Source organism: Delphinapterus leucas, chromosome 3, assembly GCF_059928025.1.
Source record: "Delphinapterus leucas isolate spDelLeu-1000000601 "Yukka" chromosome 3, BTC_Dleu_Yukka2, whole genome shotgun sequence".
Taxonomy (NCBI): domain Eukaryota; kingdom Metazoa; phylum Chordata; class Mammalia; order Artiodactyla; family Monodontidae; genus Delphinapterus; species Delphinapterus leucas.
This window is the reverse complement of record NC_143131.1, coordinates 64,233,626-64,248,731: the sequence shown is the minus strand read 5'-3', so window position 1 is coordinate 64,248,731 and position 15,106 is coordinate 64,233,626. Positions and strand designations below refer to the sequence as shown.

Below are 15,106 nucleotides of genomic sequence, written 5' to 3'. Positions count from 1 at the left end.
ACTGTCAGTATAATAAGAACTATCAAATGGCAAGTTTAAAATACACCAGAGAGAGTTGTCATTATAATTGAGATTTAGAGGACAGAGCTAGTACTGTCTTTAAATGGATGACTTTACCAGGACTTTGTAAAATTCAAAATAGTTGTGTTTGAGATCCATGCGCTGACCCACAGCACAGGAGAAACATATATATGGCCTACTTGTCAGATAAAAGCTGACATGTGGCTTTTGAGGACTTGAAATATGTCTAGCATGACTGAGAAAGTGATTTGAATTTGACTTAAATTAAAATCTAAAACTCTGTAAAAAATACTTTTCCATTAAGCACAACTTGGTTGTTTTGGTACGACTATTCAATGTAACCAATGAATACTTGGCATCCAAACTGAGATGGTGCTACTAGTAAGTGTAAAATACTCACTGGATTTTGAAGACTCAGTACCCAAAAAAAAAAAAAAAAAGTAAAGATATTGACAAGATACTCTTTTGGATATATCATTTAGTAAAATATTACTAGAATCAATTTCACCCATCACTTTTAACTTTTTTAATGTGGCTCACATTATATTTCTATCGGACACCATCATTATAGTTACTCATGAGTTTAAGAAGGACCCCACAGGAAACAAGTTAGAAATAATAAAAAAAAAAAATTATATATATTCCCTTATGTTTAGAAAACCCCTTCAAAGATACTATTACCTATGGCTAGGTCTGAGATGAGTTTTTAGAGGAGGATGAAGCTGAACATGTCCAGGACCTTCAGTTTTTATTTCATGAAGTTTTAAGAAATTAGTTCTTCAAAAACAAGTATGTAATTAATTATTTTGAATCTATAAGAAAGAAACCAATTAATAGGAAATACAAATTACAGCCTTTTTAGCCATCTGTAGAACAGTGTCTAAAAGTTCAGAGCCTTTAAAAATGACTTCCTAGGGACTTCCCTGGTGGTTCAGTGGTTAAGACTCCATGCTTCCAGTGCAGGGGGCCCGGGCTCAATCCCTGGTCAGGGAACTAGATCCCGCACGCCACAACTAAGAGCCTGCATGCCACAGCTAAAAAGATCCCACATGCCGCAACTAAGACCCAGCACAGCCAAATAAATAAATAAATAAAATATTAAAAAAAAAAAAAAAAAAGACTCCCTAAGACCACACACAGGCAGTGATCTATAGCTCTTTATCAATGGCTGCTCAACTGGTAGGGATCACAACTAGTCTGTGGTTTGCTTCTGGTGTGGGATACATTTAGTCTTCAGTGACTTTGCCACTATCCCAGTTCATGCATTTTCTGGCAGTATTTCATTGTTCCTCTCAACATTATACTACATACACCAGCCATGAACAATCAGCCAAAAAAAGGGAAGGTTTTAGGCGATTTTCAGAGTGGTATTCATTATGGACATATTCTTAACACCTGACATAAGGTTAAATTAGCAGCCAAAAGCTGTAAGTAACATCCCAGCTACTTGAATATACGAAATGCACGCTTATGTGAAGGTCCAGCACTGGGATCACCTAATCAGTGCCAACATGGTAGCTTCTGGCATAGGTTTAGGGGTTTACTGAGAAGCTACATGCTGAAGGGGACAAGGCAAGAGGTAGCAAGCACTGTGAAGTGGGACACAATCTACAGTCATCCAGTGTGGGAAAGATTCCCAGTCAGGCACACCCGAGTCTCTAGACACACTCACACACTCGAGTGGACACATTTACATTCCTCTACAAAGCATGGTGTACATATGTACAAGCACAAATAGTTTGAAATTATTTGGGGATCCAAAAACAATAAGTGACCGATAATTAAGGCCTCTACAACTAACAGGAAAAAAGGGTGCCAACAGTCCCAAGACCCATGGCCATGGCAGACAGTGTTACTATCAAATGTTGGTTAGAGCACATTAAAGTTAACACCCAACCACTTATCAAGATTTTTCATGCTTTTTGTTAAGCTACAGTGCAGATGCTGGTGGGGAGGGGTGGAGTTGGGGAGTGTGGAATTGGCACATTCTCCTGATGGACCCATGCCCAAAAGGGTAAAAACTGCTTTTAGTAATATTTTGATATATCCAAAATAGTATCTTCCAACATTTAATCAATATTTTAAAAACTAATGACACAGTTTCTGGGTTTTATCTTTTTGTAATAAGTCTTTAAAATCCAGATGTATGCCTACATATATATCAGTTCTACTCTTTCAGAATCTTTGGGAGTGAAGGCCATGAATATGCATTTTTAATAAGCTCCCCCTGGTAGTTCTTAAGATCAGGCACAGTGATTCTTCCTTTACCTACTCCCACCTACTTCCCCCTTTTGTAAAGCCCATAGAAACATATTCCATCAAGAGAGCATAATGATTAATAGAATATATTTGCATACTTTATATTTTGCACAAATAATATTTCAGTTATGGTCATCAGCAATTTGATATACTATTTGATTTATAGCATGTGTTATCTTTACCAATTCTATGTATTTAGCATAATTTGTGCCACATAACTATATAAATTAGCTTATTAAAGCATAGTGGGGGACAGCTCTGTATTACCTTGGGAGAATGCCAAATGTGTACCAATTCCCACAGGGTACTCAATAAGATATGTATATTATGTCAGCTGCCATTTTATCTAGACAATGCAGTAATTACAATAAGCCCTAAATGATAAACTTTAAAGGCTTAGAAAGCTAAATAATCCGACAATGCAATGACTTTTCTAGGTTCCCTTGTGGGCAGCTAACAAAACATCAAAATTCAATACGCATAACAGTTTGCAACTGAAATACCTAAGTTAGAAAAAACCTTTTCTGTTTTTTTAAAGCTAGAATAAGACTGTCACTTTACTAGAATAAGACTATCCTTTTTACTTGGGATATAGCTTGTACTGAAGAAATTTTTAATGAGCAGGATATAAAAAAACACAGCATTTACACAGGAACATCTCTGTACTTTTTTTGTTATGTTTCCAGAAACTACAGAAGTAAAACCTGAAGTTATGATCCAGGCTATAACTGAGCTGTATAATAAATAATGAACCTCAGATTCAATGATGTATAACAGACCTCATCATCCAATACAAAAGCTGTATTACTGGAACACTACTGAAGAAAAGTAAGACCATTTACTTGTTAGTTTTCCCAGTCTGTGCAAGGCAAAGCCTCCTCGTCATCCTCTGACTCAGGGGATGCTTCTTTGATTCTTCTAAGAGCTTCATGGATGCTCCGTGTTAGAGGGTCCGTATCAGGCAGAAGCGTGAAGGATTCTCTCAAGACTTCCTTCTGTACCTTCTTCAATTTTACCCCCTTCCTTATTTGTGCCAAGATATTATTATCATCTTCATCAGGAAAAGGAGGCAGAGTTCGCTGTTCAACCTTTCTCAGATGAAAACTACCACGCTTCAAGGAAGCTAGCACCTCATCCATGGGTGAGCTCACTTTAGAAAATGAAAGAGAACAATTATGATTGCACTTAGAGTCAGGAACTGTATAACCTCCAGACTTTAGGACTGTGATAGCCCAGGATGCTAAAAACATATCTAGAGAAGGGACCATGAAGCATGGACACAACATTGCCAGAACACAGGGGATACTAATTATGCTTGTTTAAAAAAATCCCAAGACCCAAATTCCATGTCAGGCATTACTGGTATTCCTATCATTTCTCATGTGAAAGAAGTGAGCAGACTGGGGGCTGGGGGGTGATCTTTAGTATTATTATGGGTGAGACTCCTGAAGAGTTTCCATAATGCAAAAGTCCAATCAAATTCAGACAGTGACTGCACTGCACATTTAATTTTAAAAAGTTAAATTCTGGTTCATTATGGTGACTCTGTGTGTGTGTGTGTTTTTTTTTAATAACTGCTTTACATATGAAATTCTACTTGGGCTATGGTAAGAAATATTTTATAGGATGGTCTCTCAGATTAAAATGTAATATACAAATAAAATGTTCTCTCCGTGAATGCTAAAGCTCCTAAGGGCCAAAATTATTTGCTGTTTCAAAAACATCTTTATTAAGGCATATCTGACATGCAATAAATTATACATATTACTCCCTATTCTTCTTTGCTTCTTTATAAAAGATATGCCAGAGTCCTCAATAAATATGTAGCCAAATGTTACATGGTTTTGCCAATGTTCTCCTGACCAGCTTCCCTTTTCTTGTATTTCTGAGATTTAAAATCATATTGTAACACAAAAGGAGCCACATAATACATGTTACCAAATAGATCAAGTCAAAAGATATAATTTAAAAAGCATCGCTAAGAGCTCAAGCAGGTCCATATTTGTGTCTGTACATGTGTGCAAACATGGGTTGGTAAGAATTCTGCCATGCTGAGACCCTGAAAACCTGTTTGCTATCAAATAATGTCCAAAAATAAAATGTTTAAAGCTTTGTAATGTCCTAGGAAATAAACAGTCCTTTAACTACATGCCTCAGTCAACAGATGAACTCAAAAATCTTTTTTTAACTCACCTCTCTTCCTCTGCAAACCTTCAGCAGTCTTTTTGAGCTTCTTCCTGGCACTGACGAGCTGGCTGCTGTCGAAGAGGTGTGCTGAGGGGGCACTAGCTGACTCTGGGATCCTCTTCTCGTTCCCCTCCACTCTAGGCAGACCTTCCTCCAGTGTCTCTGGGGCGCCGTCTTTACCGACAGGCAGAGGCGGTGGTGGTGGGGGAGGAGGAGGTGGCGGGGGAGGTGCCGGAGGAAGAGGTGGGGGGAGTGGATCTGCTGTGGCAGAACCTGGTTTAGGGTCAATCTTACTCAGAAGTGGAGGAGATGTGGCGGGAGGCGGTTCAGAGGTAACACCACCGGGAGGTAACGAAGTAGCTTCAAGTTGTGCTGATGAATTGTCTTCAAGCTGTGTGAGGCTTTGGGCTTCTGTTGTCTGTGATGACCCGAGCTTGCCCCTTCCTTCCTCCACTCCCTCACTTTTCTCTTCTACCTGTAGCGCTCCTGGCAGAGGGTCACACTGGTCTTCACAGGACACGGGACTGGCTGCACTTCTTCTTCTTGCGTGAGCCAGTCGCAATCTGGTTGATTTAAGTATGACCTGGCCTGGGTATCTCTAAGAAATCAGAAGTTATTATAACTGGTTAGATTATAATTTATGAACAAATGGCTGTTTATTTTCTCCCTCCAATGCAAGATTTTATTTTAGAGCTTTTGTGATTTTTCAGGGAAAATATACTGAAAACCAAAATACCAAAATGTGAATAATACCTTACAAATAATTATCACCAAATCTTTATTATTTGCTTATCATCAAATCCTTCTCCCCTCTTATCCACTTAAGAGGTCAACTGTTCAGAATTACCACATGATTAAAGAAAGATCCTTAGTGAATAAAAAGTACTAATTTAAATGGGAAAATAGTAGCAGTGTAAAATAAAAAACAAATGATGTCAAATATATATATGCTACTGGTAGGCAGAAAGTTAAAAAACTATTCTTAGATTCTTACATGTATTTTCAAATGCTTACAGATAAAAAATTAAAGCATTAATGTTCTTCAAAGGGTAACACGGCATTTTTTTAAAGCTCTGAAAACAATATATGCATTTTATGATAGAATAGAAGGATAATGAATAAAATTTTTTGGAGTACTGATACACAGAACTCTCATTCTTTTACTGTGGTAAAACCTAGCATTAATGCATTTGGCAGACAACATTTTCTTAACACAAAGCTTATCCTTGTGTTAAGGACCCCATTCCCACCCACCCCCACTCTTTCACTTGATCAAAAGCTCCCTTCACCTATAAGGAGACCCCTCAGAATAAAGGGTAGGAGTAAGGCTCTTGAGTGCTGCTAAGAACCAGAACTACCTAGTTTAAGCACATTCCAAGGAAATGCTTAGCTGCTGTGATATCAGTGTCCAGAGTCATGGATAAGCCTGGCAAGAGAACTGCTGAAGCACTTCTCACGTATGTTGATCCACCCTCTAATTCTGCCATTGGTCAGATTATTACGCCACAGTGCTGATGTACACAGAATTAATAACAAGTTGATGCTTAAAATGGATAGTCAGTTGTGAACTATTAAATTCAAGAGGAATGAATCCAGGCTTCCCAGAGGCCCTGACCATTCCTCTTCTATCACTGAAGTGGTAAGCCAAGGACTGCCATAACTAAAATTGTTTTCTAGATAATAAAGGGAAAATCAAGTTTTTCTCATAAAAGAAATCTTACAATAGGAGTATATATGTACCTCTGTTTAAAAAGCAATGAAAAATAATAAACTGACCATACTTTTACTACCTGTTTAAAGGTTCGAAGTCTATCCAGTGTTCTCTGTCTTTCTTGGCTAACCCAGGCACTTTTTCTTTCTTCTTCATCATGTAATTTTTCTCTTTTCTGGTAAAAAAAAAGAAAAAAGTAATTCCATTACGATATGTCCCATTATATTTTATCATTAATAGAAAAAAAGAGAGTTCTCCCAATATGTAAGCCCCAAAGAATGATGTATTAAGCAATGTTCTGTGGCATGAAATACTATCAGTTTTAATTGAAATTACATTGTTGTTTCACTTTCTGCATGACCTACCAATTAAAAGACATTTACTCTGTAAATATTTTCTCTGAACTGAAAAATGTTTCATCTTTGGGGTTCTGGCTTGAACAATTTTATTATGCAATACTTGTAACTGCTATATTCTGCTAACTCTAATAGCTGACCTTAAAAACAAAAAATAACCACTTGGTCGGTAATTTAGATATTATATATGGGTTAAGCCTGATGTTCTGCAGATAATGTCTACTATTACTGAACCTGTTCCTCTTGCCACAAATCTAAGTGTGTGTTTTAATACCTCATTCAATTTTTTTCCTTCCCATTCCCCAATCCCAAACCTCTTTGATTTTGTATTCCCAAACTGGATTAACAGTATCACCACCCACCCAATGTTGGCCAAGTTAAATACGAATTGCTCTTTCTAAAGGAAAGAAAGTGGAATTCTTGGCAGGAGGATAAAGAGTGGGAGTAGTGCTTTTGACAACCTCACTACTGAGGATCAGGTGACAGACAGGTAGTTACCAATTAGGGAATGCACTGAAGAGTGCCACGATGGCCAACCACGTCCCCAGAGAGATGTAACTATCACATACAATACAGATTGGTTCCACTTTCTCTTGGTGAGGTGGGTTGAATCCTTTGTATATAAATCAGCCCATGGAACTTATGGTCAGGTGCAGGGGGGTGCCAAGGGTGAGTAAAGATGAACATTCTTCCATCTCTTCTTATGGCAGGTCAAGAAGACCTTTTCCCTTTAGAGAGCTCCCACTTGGGGAGTCTTAAGAGAGCCGCAAAGGCCATTTATTAGTAGATAAAAAGTCACGTATCTCTCAGTAACAGTCCCAGATTGCTATATATAATCCTAAAGGTTTCCAGATGGGAAATTAAAGAAGATATGACCTGAGCTCTTCATTAAAAGAAATAAAGGTCCCATGTAGATTCTGTCCTTTATAGAGGAAAGCCCAGAATGGCTCAAGGACACAGTGAGGCAAGAACTTATCCCAACTCCTCACCCCTACTGCATACTCAGTTCCATTCACACAGCTGAGCCAACAAAAGAAAGGAACTGAAAAAATCTCATATTTACAACTGGTAACCACCTGGAATTGGGAGTGAGCTTGTACTTTCCCACACTGGGATACGTGCCATGGGATACTCAGGGACAAAGGGTCTTCTAAGGCCTATCGAGTGGCACTGGCTCAGAGATGAAGAGATTTTTCTATACTTAGAGTGTATTATCGAATGAATATAGTGCTTAGTACTTGAGGAAGAAATTAGTTGTCTAAGAGATATTCATCATTTTCAAACTGTGAATCTGCATCTCTAAACATAATATACAAATAGCTGAATGTGAAGTTCAGAAATAAAACTGATCAATCATTTTGCTGGTCTGTCAGCTGGTATAACCAGCGTCAGATCATACTATTATCTTAAAGATCCCAAATGGAAAGAGAAAGTTTCAGACATGTTCAGGCATGAACTGATGGGTTTGTATGGACTTTTCATAGAGCACAGCATTGTATTTAAGAGCCTAGTGAGTAACAGGCCCCCTCTGGCTAGCTAGGGGAAAGTTATTTAACGAAGATAATTTACCCTTCTGTGACGGGCGGGGGCGGGGGGGTGGTGGAGGGTGGGTAGGGAATACTGACTAGATGATGCTGGACGGTGACACAAGGGGCTTTGAGTTTCTGTTAACATTGTTTGACAAGCTGCTGCTAGCTGTATGCATATGTTCATCTAGTGAAAATTAAAACTTATGAGCTGTACACTTGTGTGTGTGATAAAGGTGGTTTAAAACCAGATTTGATCTAAGCCAACTTTCATTTTCCTCTAGCTTTGCATGTTAAGAAGAATTGATGATTAATGGATTCATTCTCCTACAGTGAGGTATTCCACCCAAAGTCGGTAGTAGGCAAAATTATAAGGCAAATGACATTCATCTTTCAGATTCCCCCAAATATCAATTTCCTCTTTTTACTCAACTTTGCCACCTAAAACTCTGAGAAAGGATTTGATACTCATTCATTCTAAAAGGCTAATTAGTTCCTCCATCCATAAAAATATTGGCATTTTATCAGAATCCAAAATCTTCACGCAACAAGGAACGCATTCTAAGTGTGGAGTTTAATCACAAGCTGACAGCGCAGGTGCCGATGGTGAGAGTAGGAGGCATTCTTATTCATTTAACTCTTAAGCTGGCCCACAGTCTGACTTTCCTTACAGAGCAGTTCCTGGCCCATGAAAACGGTACTGAACAATAAAAATACAATAAATTTGCTGTTGATTTCAGATGAATCTTACAGTTTACGGGTAGTTTGGCTACTCTTACGTGTTTAAATTCAAGAGTTTTAGCTAATATGTGCCGAAATGAGCTTGAAGGATAACATCAAAACCCCTACAGCAGCTAACGTCATTCTTAATCACAACAAATTAGAAACCTTCTTAAGACCAGGAAAAGACAAAGAAGACTCCTCTGATCACTCTTTTTCTTTTTTTTTTTTGGTGGTACGCGGGCCTCTCACTGCCATGGCCTCTCCCGTTGCAGAATAACAGGCTCCAGACGTGCAGGCTCAGCGGCCATGGCTCACGGGCCCAGCCGCTCCGCAGCATGTGGGATCTTCCTGGACCGGGGCACGAACCCGTATCCCCTGCATCGGCAGGCGGACTCTCAACCACTGCGCCACCAGGGAAGCCCTCACCACTCTTTTTCAACACCCTACTGGAAATCCTAGCTGACACAATAAGAAGAGCAAATAAAAGGTATACAGACTGCTACAAAATAACTAAACTGCCTTTATTTGCATAAGACCTGATTGTCTATGTAGAAAATCTCAAAGAACCACCAAAAAAGCTACTAGAACTAATACACAATTATAACAAGACTGCAAGGTACAGGGATGACATATAAAAGCCAACTGCTTTCTAATGTAACAGCAATGAAACACTGGAATTATGAACCTTTTATATTACCCCTACAAAACTATTTACATTACCACACCCCAAAAAGCAGATAGATAAATTTACGTATAAATCTAATAAAATGTGAACAAGATCAATGAAGCAAGCTATAACTCTTAGAAAAGAAACCAAAGAAGAACTAAATAAAGACATATTCCTTGTTCGTGTATAGGAAGACTCAATACTATTAACATATCAATTATCAAGAGGGCAGACAGCAGAAGCAAGAAGAACTATAATCCTGCAGCCTGTGGAACGAAAACCACATTCACAGAAGATACACAAAATGAAAAGGCAGAGGGCTATGTACCAGATGAAGGAACAAGATAAAACCCCGGAAAATCAACTAAATGAAGTGGAGATAGGCAACCTCCCAGAAAAAGAATTCAGAATAATGATAGTGAAGATGATCCAGGACCTCAGAAAAAGAATGGAGGCAAAGATCGAGAAGATGCAACAAATGTTTAATGAAGACCTAGAAGAATTAAAGAACAAACAGAGAATACAAAAACTGAAATGAAAAATACACTAGAAGGAATCAATAGCAGAGTAACTGAGGGAGAAGAACGGATAAGTGACCTGGGAGACAGAATGGTAGAATTCACTGCCACAGAACAGAATAAAGAAAAAAAAATGAAAAGAAATGAAGACAGCCTAAGAGACCTCTGGGACAACATTAAATGCACCAACATTCTCATTATAGGGGTCCCAGAAGGAGGAGAGAGAGAGAAAGAACCCGAGAAAATATTTGAAGAGATCATAGTCGAAAACTTCCCTGACATGGGAAAGGAAACAGCCACCCAAGTCCAAGAAGCACAACAAGTCCCAGGCAGGATAAATCTAACGAAAAACACGCCGAGACACATAGTAATCAAATTGACAAAAATTAAAGACAAAGAAAAATTATTAAAAGATACAAGGGAAAAACGACAAATAACATACAAGGGAATCCCATAAGCTTAACAGCTGATTTCTCAGCAGAAACACTACAGGCCAGAGGGAGTGGCATGATATATTTAAAGTAATGAAAGGGAAGAAACTACAACCCAAGATTACTCTACCCAGAAAAGATCTCATTCAGATTTGATGGAGAAATCAGAAGCTTTACAGACAAACAAAAGCTAAGAGAATCTAGCACCACCAAACCAGCTCTACAAAAAATGCTAAAGGAACTTCTGTAAGTGAAAAACACAAGAAAAGGACCTATAAAACGAACCCAAAACAATTAAGAAAATGGTAATATGAATATACATATCGATAATTACCTTAAATGTGAATGGATTAAATGCTCCAACCAAAAGACATAGGCTGGCTGAATGGATACAAAGACAAGACCCATATATATGCTGTCTACAAGAGACCCACTTCAGACCTAGGGACACATACAGACTGAAAGTGAGGGGATGGAAAAAGATATTCCATGCAAATGGAAATCAAAAGAAAGCTGGAGCAGCAATACTCATATCAGATAAAATAGACTTTAAAATAAAGACTATTACAAGAGACAAGGAAGGACACTACATAATGATCAAGGCATCAATCCAAAAAGAAGATACAACAATTATAAATATATATGCACCCAACATAGGAACACCTCAATACATAAGGAAAATGCTAACAGCTATAAAAGAGGAAATCAACAGTAACACAACAATAGTGGGGGACTTTAACACCTCACTTACACCAATGGACAGAGCATCCAGACAGAAACTTAATAAGGAAACACAAGCTTTAAATGACACAACAGACCAGATAGATTTAATTGATATTTATAGGACATTCCATCTGATAACAGATTACACTTTCTTCTCAAGTGTACACAGAACACTCTCCAGGACAGATCACATCTTGGGTCACAAATCAAGCCCTGGTAAATATAAGAAAACTGAAATCATATCAAGCATCGTTTCCGACCACAATGCTATGAGATTAGAAATAAATTACAGGGAAAAAACCGTAAAAAACACAAACACATGGAGGCTAAACAATACGTTACTAAATAACGAAGAGATCACTGAAGAAATCAACAGGAAATTAAAAAATACCTAGGGACAAATGACAATGAAAACGCAATGATCCAAAACCTATGGGATGCAGTAAAACAGTTCTAAGAGGAAAGTTTATAGCAATACAATCCTACCTTAAGAAACAAGAAAAATGTCAAACAATCTAACCTTACACCTAGAGAAAGAAGAACAAACAAACCCAAAGTTAGTAGAAGGAAAGAAATCATAAAGATCAGATCAGAAATAAATGAAATAGAAACAAAGAAAACAATAGCAATGATCAATAAAACTAAAAGCTGGTTCTTTGAGAAGATAAACAAAATTGATAAGCCTTTAGCCAGACTCATCAAGAAAAAGAGAGGACTCAAATCAATAAAATTAGAAATGAAAAAGGAGAAGTTACAACAGACACCACAGAAATACAAAGCATCCTAGGAGACTACTACAAGCAACTCTATGCCAACAAAACAGACAACCTGGAAGAAATGGACAAATTCTTAGAAAGGTATAACCTTCCAAGACTGAACAAGGAAGAAATAGAAAATATGAACAGACCAATCGCAACCAATGAAATTTAAACTGTGATTAAAAATCTTCCAACAAACAAAAGTCCAGGACCAGATGGCTTCACAGGTGAAATTCTATCAAATATTTAGAGAAGAGCTAACACCCATCCTTCTCAAACTCTTCCAAAAAATTGCAGAGGAAGGAACACTCCCAAACTCATTCTACAAGGCCACCATCACCCTGATACCAAAAACAGACGAAGATACTACAAAAAAATTACAGACCAATATCACTGATGAATATAGATGCAAAAGTCCTCAACAAAATACTAGCAAACAGAATCCAACAACAAATTAAAAGGATCATACACCATGATCAAGTGGGATTTATCCCCAGGATGCAAGGATTCTCCAATATACACAAGTCAATCAATGTGATACACCATATTAACAAATGGAAGAATAAAAAGTATATGATCATCTCAACAGATGCAGAAAAAGCTTCTGACAAAACTCAACACCCTTTTATGATAAAAACTCTCCAGAAAGTGGGCATAGAGGGAACCTACCTCAACATAAGAAAGGCCATATATGACAAACCCACAACAAACATCATTCTCAATGGTGAAAAACTGAAAGCATTTCCTCTAACATCAGGAATGAGACAAGGATGTCCACTCTCACCACTATTATTCAACATAGTTTTGGAAGTCCTAGCCACGGCAATCAGAGAAGAAAAAGAAATAAAAGGAATACAAACTGGAAAAGAAGAAGTAAAACAGTCACTGTTTGCAGATGACATGATACTATACATAAAGAATCCTAAAGATGCCACCAGAAGACGACTAGAGCTAATCAATGAATCTGGTATAAAGTTGCAGGATACAAAATTAATGCACAGAAATCTCTTGCATTCCTGTATGCTAACAACAAAAGATCAGAAAGAGAAATTAAGGAAACAATCCCATTCACCACTGCAACAAAAAGAATAAAATACCTAGGAATAAACCTACCTAAGAAGGTAAAAGACCTGTACTCAGGAAACTACAAGACACTGATGAAAGAAATCAAAGATGACACAAACAGATGGAGAGATATATCATGTTCATGGATTGGAAGAATCAATATTGTGAAAATGACTATACTACCCAAAGCAATCTACAGATTCAGTGCAATCCCTATCAAGTTACCAATGGCACTTTTTACAGAAATAGAACAAAAAAAATCTTAAAATGTATGGAGACACAAAAGGCTCCAAATAGCCAAAGCAATCTTGAGGGGAGAAAACGGAGCTGGAGGAATCAGACTCCCTGACTTCAGACTATACTACAAAGCTACAGTAATCAAGACAATATGGTACTGGCACAAAAACAGATATATATATCAATGGAACAGGACAGAAAGCCCAGTGATAAACCCATGCACCTATGGTCAACTAATCTATGACAAAGGAGGTAAGGATATACAATGGAGAAAAGACAGCCTCTTAAGTGGTGCTGGGAAAACTGGACAGCTACATGTAAAAGAATGAAATTAGAACACTCTCTGACATCATACACAAAAATAAACTCAAAATGGATTAAGACCTAAATGTAAGACCAGACACTATAAAACTCCTAGAGGAAAACATAGGAAGAACACCCTTTGACAAAAATCACAGCAAGATCTTTTTTGACCCACCTCCTAGAGTAATGGAAATAAAAACAAAAATAAACAAATGGGACCTAATGAAACTTCAAAGCTTTTGCACAGCAAAGGAAACTACAAACAAGATGAAAAGACAACCCTCAGAATGGGAGAAAATATTTGCAAACGAATCAACGGACAAAGGATTAATCTTCAAAATATACAAGTAGTTCATGCAGCTCAATATTAAAAAAACAAACCCAATCAAAAAATGGGCAGGGCTTCCCTGGTGGCACAGTGGTTGCAAGTCCACCTGCCGATGCAGGAGACACAGGTTCATGCCCCGGTCCACGAGGATCCCACATGCCGCGGAGCAGCTGGGCCCGTGAGCCATGGCCACTGAGCCTGCGTGTCCAGAGCCTGTGCTCCACAACAGGAGAGGCCACGGCAGTGAGAGGCCTGCGTACCACAAAAAAAAAAAAAAAAAAGGGGGGGGGCAGAAGACCTAAACAGACATCTCTCCAAAGAAGACATACAGATGGCCAAGAGGCACATGAAAAGCTGCTCAACATCACTAATTATTAGAGAAATGCAAATCAAAACTACAATGAGGTATCACCTCACACCAGTTAGAATGGGAATCATCAGAAAATCTACAAACAACAAATGCTGGAGAGGGTGTGGAGAAAAGGGAACCCTCTTGCACTGCTGGTGGGAATGTAAATGGATACAGCCACTATGGAGAACAGTATGGAGGTTCCTTAAGAAACTAAAAATAGAATTACCATATGACCCAGCATATACTGGGCATATACCCAGAGAAAACCATAATTCAAAAAAGCACATGCACCCCAATATTCATTGCAGCACTATTTACAACAGCCAGGTCATGGAAGCAACCTAAATGCCCATCGACAGGTGAATGGATAAAGAAGTTGTGGTACATATATACAATGGAATATTACTCAGCCATTAAAAAGAAACGCAACTGAGTTATTTGTGGTGAGGTGGATGGACCTAGAGTCTGTCATACAGAGTGAAGTAAGTCAGAAAGAGAAAAACAAATACTATATGCTAACACATATAGAAGGAATCTAAGAAAAAAAAATGTCATGAAGAACCTAGGGGTAAGACACCAATAAAGACACAGACCTACTAGAACATGGAGTTGAGGATATGGGGAGGGGGAAGGGTAAGCTGGGACGAAGTGAGAGAGTGGCATGGACATATATACACTACCAAACGTAAAATAGATAGCTAGTGGGAAGCAGCCGCATAGCACAGGGAGGTCAGCTAGGTGGTTTGTGACCGCCTAGAGGGGTGGGATAGGGAGGGTGGGAGGGAGGGAGATGCAAGAGGGAAGAGATATGGGAACATATGTATATGTATAACTGATTCACTTTGTTATAAAGCAGAAACTAACACAGCATTGTAAAGCAATTATACTCCAATAAAGATGTTAAAAAGAAAAAGAAGTTGTGGTACATATATACAAGGAAC

At 38.2% G+C, this 15,106-nt stretch overlaps 1 protein-coding gene across 3 annotated transcripts in view; it reads right to left on the bottom strand.

The window, feature by feature from the left end:
• Window positions 1-15,106, bottom strand: part of JMY (junction mediating and regulatory protein, p53 cofactor) — an 80,327-nt gene that overhangs the window by 12,108 nt on the left and 53,113 nt on the right. For 2 of the 3 annotated variants that reach the window (XR_016392710.1, XM_022594030.3), the window contains exons 8-10: window positions 6,249-6,353; window positions 4,474-5,065; window positions 3,123-3,430 (exon numbers count right to left, since the gene is read on the bottom strand). Coding sequence is in view for 2 of the 3 variants with exons in the window: in XM_022594030.3 (XP_022449738.1) it covers window positions 3,126-3,430; window positions 4,474-5,065; window positions 6,249-6,353 (1,002 nt within the window). In the remaining variant the exon portion in view is untranslated. The remainder of the gene's footprint in view (window positions 1-3,122; window positions 3,431-4,473; window positions 5,066-6,248; window positions 6,354-15,106) is intronic. The other variant, XM_022594041.3, reaches the window with a different exon arrangement.